General features: G+C 55.5%; 1 protein-coding gene across 1 annotated transcript; it reads right to left on the bottom strand.

Annotated features, from left to right (window-relative positions):
• Positions 1–6,667: 6,667 nt before the first annotated feature.
• FAM187A (family with sequence similarity 187 member A) lies at positions 6,668–8,846 on the bottom strand. The gene has a single exon (XM_034756295.1). The coding sequence runs from the start codon at positions 8,033–8,035 to the stop codon at positions 6,791–6,793; it is 1,245 nt and encodes a 414-aa protein (XP_034612186.1). The 5' UTR covers positions 8,036–8,846; the 3' UTR covers positions 6,668–6,790.
• Positions 8,847–9,612: the final 766 nt, after the last annotated feature.

Genomic DNA, 9,612 nt, shown 5'->3' with positions numbered 1-9,612 from the left:
GGGTGGGCAGCTCCCGGGCAAGCTTAGCTCTACCAGTGCCTCCCGGTCCCAGTTGGCATCCCTTCAACCCTCTGCTCTGCCAGTGCCCCTCACGCCCAGCCTGGGGGCCCCCTGCTATTGCAGGCCTGGGGTCCCACACAGCTCTTGCCAACTCAGCTCAATCCTGACCTGAAACTTAGCCTGTGCCGGGTCCGGCTCCCAGCCCCAGCGTCTTTGCTGGTGTGTCTTCATGGTGAGCTCAGCACGCCCTGCTATAGTCCCACCATAACAGTGCTGCCAATGCACATCAGTCCCAACCCCAGATGTTCTTCTTCTGAGCTGCCAACACCCAGCCGCACCATGGAGCCATGGGGCTTGGGACAGGAACTCAGACGCAGAAGGGGAAATAGGCAGTGGATACCAATTGGCTCCAAGATAACATGGCGACTTTCCCAAACTGGGGAGGACAGGCCCACGAGTGCTGTAGGTGCGAACCTCATGTGGAATACAGCAGCCAGGCAGCATTATCGGGACAAAGCAGGGAAGGGATCCCCTCATGCCTCAGGAGAGAGGAAGAAGGATTGAACCTGGGTACTTTAGCAGCAAAAGCACAGGCTTGAGCTGAAGGCTGCCTCGGAGTAGCTGGGATCAAGCCAATTCTCAGCGTTGTGCCCCAACGTCCCACGCCAGAAAAGGGAGTGAGCAGGGAGGTGGTAACATCCGCAGCTGACACCACGTTCTCTGGACTTGAGAAGAAGGGCAGGAAATTCAGAGGCACCCAACCAATCAGGGTGATCTGGCAACATGATGGCAAATGAAACTCAGTGTTGCTGATTGCAAGGAAAAGCCCATTGGAAGGAATAATTCGACCTACTCATGCCCGTTGTTCAGGTTCCAAATTAACCACAAGCCCTCAGGAAATAGCCATGTGCTCAAAGTGCAGCGAGTAGGCAGAGAAGGAAACAAGAACCCAGATCACTGACTGGTGTGAACTGACACACACCATGGGTGGGACTGGTGTGAATCGTCATACACCGCCGGTGGGACTGGTATGAACCGACAAACACCGCTGGTGGGACTGGTGTGAACTGTCACACATCACCGGTGGGACTGGTGTGAATCGTCACACACCATGGGTGGGACTGGTGTGAACCGACACACACCACCTGTGGGACTGGTGTGAACCGACACACACCATGGGTGGGACTGGTGTCAACTGACACACACCGCCTGTGGGACTGGTGTGAACCATCACACACCATGGGTGGGACTGGTGAGAACCTAGAAACACTGCCGGTGGGACTGGTGTGAACTGACACACACTGTCAGAGGGTTTGGTGTGAAAAGACACACACTGCCAGTGAGACTGGTGTGAACCAACACACACCACTGGAGTGTCTGGCAGACAGTGTTAAGATGCACAAAGACTGGGATGGTAAATAACACTAAAAATCTTCTAATGCTTTTATATAGATCAGTGGTTCACCCTCACCTGGACTAATGTGTCTCTCAAAGGACACAGCAGCACAAGTGAGGTTCAGAGACAGGGGACAGAAAAGATCAGAGGCCTGGAGCGATTTCATTATGAGGAGAGTTTGAAAAGACCAGTCCTCTTTAGTTTAGAGAACATGACAGTGAGATCCAAACTAAGGTAAATCAACTGCTTCTCTCTGCCCTGTCTCAGGGGACATCCAGAGAAACTCAAAGGCAGCTCCTTGAAAGGTGACGAAAGGAAATGCTTTTTCACACAATATGGTTTAGCCTGTGGAACTCATTGCCACAGCCTGCACCGAGACAGGAGCTTGGTGGGATGTCAATGGCTAATTAGTGAGACCATCCACAGTTACACGAGAGGCTATAAAACCTCCTGCTTCAGAGAACGAACCAACCACTGACAGGGTTACGCAGACACTTCCCTTAAGGACAGGTTATTCCACCATTGTCCAGTAGCGGGTTCTTGCACCTTCCTCTGAAGCAGCTGGTGCTGGCCATGGCTGGAGATGGGCCAGCTGGACGCCTGGACCCCTTGCCTGAACTGGCTTGGGACCCCCTGTGGCTAGTCTCCTACAGACACAAGCATCTTTCTCCACTAGTCACGGTTTGCAACACCCAGTGCTGCAGTGCTCAAGGGGTTTGACCCATTCCAGTGTAGCACCCCAGGACCTCTGCACTGGTTACCCTGGCCTTGCCAAACTCTGGGCAGGCTCTGAAAGAGAAGCAGGTGACGGGAGTTAACCCCCAGGGGAGAGCGATTGGGCACTGACACGGCTGGAAGAGAAGCACCACAGAGGCAGGGCCTGCAGTGCTCTCTTGTCACACCCCAATGGCCCCCTCCCTCGGGGGGTCCCCGGGGAGGCAGATCAGCACTGTATGTTGCTAACGCTGTTGCAAGCATCGCAAGGCATTTTGGGAAGGGTTAAAGGGTTAAAGGTGTGAGTGTGGAGGGGAAGATTCCTTTGCGGGTTGCGAGAGGCCGAAGGGGGAGGAAGGGAGAAGAGAATGGGTTAACGCGACGCCTCAGCTCAGTCTGAAGATAAGACGCCGGCTCCAGTCCAAGGTCACTGCTCTTGAACGGACTCTATGCAGCCAAGAAGCCTGCAGCTGTACCTGGATCTTACCCAACCCCAGCCAACTGTGAGAAAAGAGAAGTGAGCTGAACCAGACTGCAGGGGATTGCAAAAACTAGGGAGAAGGTGAATGCCAGCAAGGGGAAAAACAACTGTCTCACATCCCTGAAGCCGGTGTGTTCTGGGAACGCTGAGGAGGCCACAGAAAGCCGGTTTGGACTGGTACAAAGAGCACGGTGGACAGAGGTCCCTGAACGAAACATCCCCAAAAGACCCCAGGACTTAAAACCCTCCTGAGAGTTGAAGCAAATCGGAGATCAACAGCGGACCCTGGATGGCCTGTGCACAGGACAGAACTCTCGTCCACCCTTCCCCCTCTTCTTCTTACGTTACACCCAGGCTTGGTCAGCCTCGGGTCGTGCGTGTGTATGAAAGTGGGTTAGGGCTGGGGCACTAACGCTTTCTTTCTTCCTCCGAGTGATGTGGGAGCGTTCCCAGCACTCACTGCTGTTATTTTATTACTAAAGCTTTAAAACGTAGATCCTTGGTGTGCTCCTTCATCTCTTCCCCTAACGATCCTGCGGCCTCAGCCTGATCACCTGGCGCCTCAGGCAGATTGGTAACAGAGGTCTGTCGCACTCTGTGCCCTGGGATCCTCTCCAGACTGTGCTCTCATCCCGTCAATTAGTATTATTTTATAATTCATTAGCTCTATGGCAGCAGCGCCCCCTAGAGGCCCCAGCCAAGGTCGGGGTGTTGTCCTGCCGGGTGCTGCACAGACGCAGTGAGAGACAGGCCCGGCCCCAAAGACATGGGGCATAACATGACGCACTGATGCACGTGGGTTACAGGGCCTGGTGCACAGACTAGCTTGGCACAGTATTTAGGCAGCTTTAGCAGCTCACACATTTAGCTGTGGAAGTCCCTGGCTCAATCCCAGGTGTGCTGACCAGCCGGCGTCACAACACTAACAGCTGCCTTAACCCTTACAAGGGAAAAGGGGGGCGAGATGGACAGCGCCGCCATCTGGCCTAGGGCCTCAGGATTTAAAGGGGTGCTGCTGGAAGGTGGCAGCTGCTGCCCATGTGGACAAGGCACCCTGACCTTACTAGGGGCTAGGCTGGTTCAGTTAAAACTTCGGCTTTAATACCACCAGCTGCCTCACGTTAAAGTCCCACTGCTCGTCTCTGTGTGCTAATCCACCCTTTCAGTCCTTGTCTAGACGCAGCCTGGAGGGGGGCAGCGGAGAGCCTCGTGCTGTGCTCTGACAGCTAACAACCCTGAGCTGGGGCAGATGGCCAAAGCACAGGCCCCCCTCGCCCAGGCACTGGCCATCTCCCAGGAGCAGCGTCACCGGCCCTCGCAACTTTTTCACTACCACATGGATTTGCTGGGCGAGACCCTCCATGCCTCTGCCAATGCCAGCCCTGCCTGGAGGAAACACCCTCTGATTGGCTGCCTTCCCCACTGCCCCGCCTACTGGGGAAGAACAGCCAATCATGGGTGCTGCCGGAAGCAGGCAGCACTCTACTCCCTCCCCTCAGGAGCCAAGAACCCAGTTCTCCCAGGAAGGGAGGGAAAAGGAGCAGAGAGTGACCAGCTCAGCCCTGCCTCCTCCTGTGGACAGGATGGGGCCTCTGCCCCATTGCCCTTCCCTCAGCAGGACACACCTGGGAAGTGGGCTGAAGAGCCCCTGGAGTCACACGTCCCCAGCCTGGAATGGGCAGAGGGGACCCCACTGAAACCCCCCGAGCCTGGGAGAGGGAGGGGAAGAGCCCTTGGAGGAACAGAGCTGAGAGGGTGCAGGGCAGAATTGATGTGGGGCAGATTCGTTGCTCGACCAGGGTGGGCAGATATGGGGGTGGTTGCTGCTGCAGCAGGGGCCAAAATCACTGTAAAATCAGTGCTGTAAAATCAGTGCTGGCTGCACCGATCCTCACCCACACCTTGGCGGGGGCAGGGCATCTATAGTCAAAGACAGACCAAAACCACAATATCGTGGTCTTTTAAATCACATGATTTTGGGCCAATCTCCTGCGTCTGAAGTCTGACCATGACTTTTGAACCTGGGGGGTTGGCCATGCTGCAGGAGGCTCCTGCTCGCAGCTGCACAGACTGGGTGCTCTCCTGGGGACTGCCTCCTTTGGATGGCATTGGCATCACTGAGGCATGCCCCAGAATGCATTGCAGGCCCTAGAAAAGGGAGCCCACTGAGGTTGGAGAGAGATAAGGAACCTGCCTGTGCCTAGGTGACCAGACAGCATGTGTGACAGGGGGTGGGGAACAATAAGTGTCTATATAAGACAAAGCCCCAAATATCGGGACATCTGGCCACCCTACCTGTGTCCCACCCTGAGGCCTGGGGGTTTGGGCTGGCGATTCTCCCCACAGGGCACCCTGTGATTCTGGGTGTGTACGTGAGAGAGAACCAAGAGTAACTTTTTCCAAGCACAGGAGAGGGGATGAGGACGGGGAGCTGAGCAGCAGGAACCCTTCACGAGGAGCCTGCAAACAGGTGCTCTGGTGAGGGGCTGAACTGACTTGTTGCTGGAGCCATCAGACTAGAGCCAGAATTTCCAAGGGCTCAACACCTGCAATGGGATTGTTTAGTCTGCAGAAGAGAAGAATGAGGGGGGATTTGATAGCTGCTTTCAACTACCGGAAAGGGGGTTCCAAAGAGGATGGAGCTCGGCTGTTCTCAGAGGTGGCAGATGACAGAACAAGGAGCATTGGTCTCAAGTTGCAGTGGGGGAGGTCCAGGTTGGATATTAGGAAAAACTATTTCACTAGGAGGGCGGTGAAGCACTGGAATGGGTTCCCTAGGGAGGTGGTGGAATCTCCTTCCTTAGAGGTTTTTAAGGTGAGGCTTGACAAAGCCCTGGCTGGGATGATTTAGTTGGGGATTGGTCCTGCTTTGAGCAAGGGGTTGGACTAGATACCTCCCGAGATCCCTTCCATCCCTGATATTCTATGAATGGGGGCAGCGTTCCAAAGAGCTCAGCTCCCCTTTAGATAAATGGTTGGACTTTCGGAAGAGCCCAGCACACTGTGGCGCATGTTGGCTGCTGAGCCCTTGAAAAGCTGGCTCCTCGTGCCTCAGTTTCCCACCTGTACAATGGGGATAATAGTATGGTACTTAACCACCTTCGTGCAGGGCTTTGAGACCCTTGGCTAGAAAAAATAAAGCCTTGTCGACATTACCACTTACAGGGCCGGATTAACCTTTTGTGGGCCCGGCGCTAAACATATTTGTGGGGCCCCATGGGGGCAATGGAGTATGGTGCAGGGAGGTCGGTCCCCAGAGTGAGGGGCTGGCCGGTGGCAATGGGACATGGCATGGCGGGGACGGCCCCGCTCTGCTCAGCCCCACACTTTCCCTCTCCCCCCGACTGGCTGAGACTGGCCAGGCTTCTGCACCAGTCCTAGGCGGCTCAGCTTCGAGGAGACAGGTGGGCCCCACAGGTGGTGGGAAGCGGAGATTGCCCGGAGCTGGAGGTGTGCTGGGGTCTGGCCAGGGGGCAGAGAGGAGCTGGTGGGTGGGGCCAGCTGGCCGAGAGGAGCAAGTGGTGGCCTGCGGGAGTCAACGGGCTGGCAGGTCTCGGGACGCAGTGCAAGTGGAGCAGGCCAGGGCCCCTTCTGAGCATGGGCCCGGCTCTGTAAATCCAGTACTGGCCACTTACTTTTGTATCACTTATGTCGCTCAGGGGTGTGAATAAGCAACCCCGCAAGCCACGTAAGTTACAACAACCTAAGCACCAGTGTGGACAGCGCTTCTCCCACTGACATAGCTACCGCTTTCAGTGGAGTTATGCTGATGGGAGAGCTCTCTCCCATCGGCATACAGCATCTTCACCAGACATGCCACAGCGGTGCAGCTGTGCTGATGTAGCACTTCTAGTGTAGACTAGCCTAAGGAAGTGCAAAATATTAGTATTATTTTACTGAGTGACTTGCCCAAAGCCACACAGCAGGTCAGTGGCACAGCCAGGAACAGACCCCAGAAGTCCTGGTTCCCAGACTCTGTCCCTAACAAGCTGAACGCAGTTCTCATTATGGTTCAGTTCTCTCTTTCTCCACAATGAAAGGAAATTAATGAGCATGCACGGGTAGCATTTTGCTTGCATTTATTGCTAATGTGCATTAGGAAATTTCCCAATAGCCCAAGCGAAAATGTTCCAAGACATAATCACGAACGAACAAGAGAAATAATTTCCCTGGCCTGCAGCCAGCGCTCATCAGTGAGGCTACTCCATGGGAGTGCATCTGAACACATAACAGCAGCAGCGGCTGATGTGGATGCCGACGAACACCATGGTGATGAGGACATAGCTTGTGAGGATGGCCTTGATGGCATATCTCGTCTCGGGGTCATCGAGGGTTCGCTTGCGGTGACCTTGGAACCCCACGGAGAGCCGGAAGCCAGCAACCATTTGCCCCTCACGCCAGCAGTAGTAAGTGCCCCTGTCGTCCAGCTGGGCAAATCGAATATGCAGGTGGTTGCCGTGGTCAATGAAGACCCGCATGCTTCTGTTGACCCCAGTGAGGAAGCTGGTGCGGTACAATCGAGTCGAATCTTTGTCCCATGCCACTGCATGCTCTGGCCTGGCCCCGGGGCAGGCAATTATCAGACCGCTGCCAAGGAGTTGCTTGTGGAACTGAATGGGGACTTTGGGCAGCCAGGGTTTCTGGCCAATCTTTGCAATGAGATTAGAGATGGACAGCACTCCTTCCTCGGGACCTTTTGTCTTTACACAGGGTGTCAGGCAGCTTCGGATGACAACCTCGGGCTTCCTGCGCCAGATGATGCCCTGGAAGCGCCCGGGGACAGATCTTGACCCACAGGACACCACGTCTGTCGGGACTGTGCGGTACCTGGGGGAAAGGTAGGCGCTCTTCACGTAGCAGAGGCCAATTCTCCGTTGCTCACCTCTCACCCCACAGCGGTCACACTTGGTCCAGTCCCAAAAGGTGGTGAACATGCGGAAATGCTCTTCTGTATGATCCTTCTGTGGGTGCTGGCTCCTGTCCTCAAAGGCCACGGTGATGGCCTTGGAGGGCTGCACGTCCACATCATAGCCATAGAAGAAGTCCCCTGCCTTGGTACCACAGAGATAGTGGCCTGAATCCTTCACCTGGGCCTGGAAGATGATGAGACTGAACATCCTAATGCTGAAACGCTTCAGCATGTCGCTGCCCACGCGGATGTGGCCCGCATCCAAGAACATGGTTCCATCGAAGTCTGTTAAGACCTTGGTCTGCCGGCTGCCCATGCTCTTCTGAAAGTACCACATGACTGAGGTGACCTCCTCTGGCTTGCACTTACAAGGGAGCTCAAAACTCATGTCAGCCAAGTAGGCAGCATTGTCAAACATCAGGAAGGCCGGGCAGGGTGTTTTCTTGAATACATCTTCCTTCTCCATGATTGCAAAGGCCTGGAGAACATCTGCCATCCCAAGAAGAATGACAATTCCAACCAGCCTCATCTCCATTAGCCAGTCTAGATCCTCATTCAAGCAGTGCAATTAAATGGCATCAAACCATCCCAAGATCCTTACTGATCCTCTGGTCACTAAGGTTAACAGCCAGAGAACAATGCTGGGGCAAAGACTGTTTTAATACGTTTCACTATATAAGCATGGGGGTTTTGTAGTCGAGTTCGGCAGTAGACTCTCCCCTCTGGAACAGCTTTGGTCGATGGGAGAGGGTGGATAGCAGTTGGGATTATCTCATCACAGCCTAAGGCTTGCTGGGGAAGCTATTGTAAACTGTTTTAAAGAACTTCGTGTTTGTCCTGCACTGAAGGTTCAAGGCTATCAACTGGGTGCTCAGAGACATTAACTCTAGAACCTTTTCTTTTTTCCTCATGTCGGTTCTAGAATGTGAACACAGCCCTGAGAATGGGAGTCTCAGACAATAAACAAGCCCTTGCAACTCAAGGCATGTTACTGACGTGTACACAAAGGCAGCACTGAAACGCAGCCTCCTCTGAGTGCAAGGCAACAGCCAGGTAAATCACCTGTACACAGTACAGGTATGCGGTGTGGCAGGGCACCTCCTGTGCCTCACGGGCCTCCGGGTTACTCCCTTGGGCAATAGGGGGCCTGGAGTAAACCAATCTGACTCTGGAGGGTTTTTCTCTTCACTCCTGTTTTATTTTCCCTTCTTATATGGTGGGTGTAAGGGTCTGGACTCACCTCTGCGGCGCCTCCTACTGGTTATCCTGGGAATTAGTTCAATCCAGCCCAGAACACCGCCTGCAGGCCGGTGATCCGCCTTACTGCTACTGGCCCCCCTGTCCCTCCCAGGATCCCGGTGCCCCTTTACCTGGGTCAACTCCCACCCACTATCCCCACCTTGCCTTAGAATAAGGCCACTGCCAGTCACCAACTAGCCCCCACACCCTGGGGCAGACTGCAGTATAAGCCACTCATCACAGGCAAGGCTGGGTTTGGACCTGCTGCCTTTGCCTAGCCCTGGGCTGCCCTCTGCAACCCCCAGTACCCCTTGGCCTTCTACTAGGCCGCAGCCTGGGGCTTTCCAGGCTGGAGCTCCCCAGCCCTGCCCCACCCAGGTCCTCTATCTCAGGTCCCTGCAACCAGGCCCTTCTCTCGCTGAGTGCAGAGAGAGACTGCTGAGCCTCTGGGTGCCTGGCCTCTAGAGGGCCAGGTGGGCTCTGATTGGGGCATGGCCCAGCTGCAGCTGCTTCCCCCAATCAGCCCAGGTCTTTCCTTCCACAGCCCCACGCCCTGGGGCAGACTGCTTTAACCCTTCCCAGGCAGGAGCGGGTGACCACCCCGCTACAGTGGGCCACAGGGTAGGCCCAAGAAGTAGGGTTACCATACGTCCGGATTTTCCCGGACATGTCCGGCTTTTGGGGGCTCAAATCCCCGTCCGGGGGGAAATCCCCAAAAGCCGGGCATGTCCGGGAAAATCGGGAGGTCAGCCGGGCCGGCGGGGAGCCCGGCCGGCGGGGAGCCGGGACCCCGGCCGGCGGGGAGCCGGGTCAGCCGGGCCGGCGGGGAGCCCGGCCGGCGGGGAGCCGGGTCAGCCGGGCCGGCGGGGAGCC

The sequence above is a fragment of the Trachemys scripta genome, chromosome 23 (genome assembly GCF_013100865.1).
Source record: "Trachemys scripta elegans isolate TJP31775 chromosome 23, CAS_Tse_1.0, whole genome shotgun sequence".
NCBI classification, from domain to species: Eukaryota; Metazoa; Chordata; order Testudines; family Emydidae; genus Trachemys; species Trachemys scripta.
The sequence above is the reverse complement of the archived record's forward strand: the minus strand, read 5'-3'. Positions and strand labels throughout refer to the sequence as shown.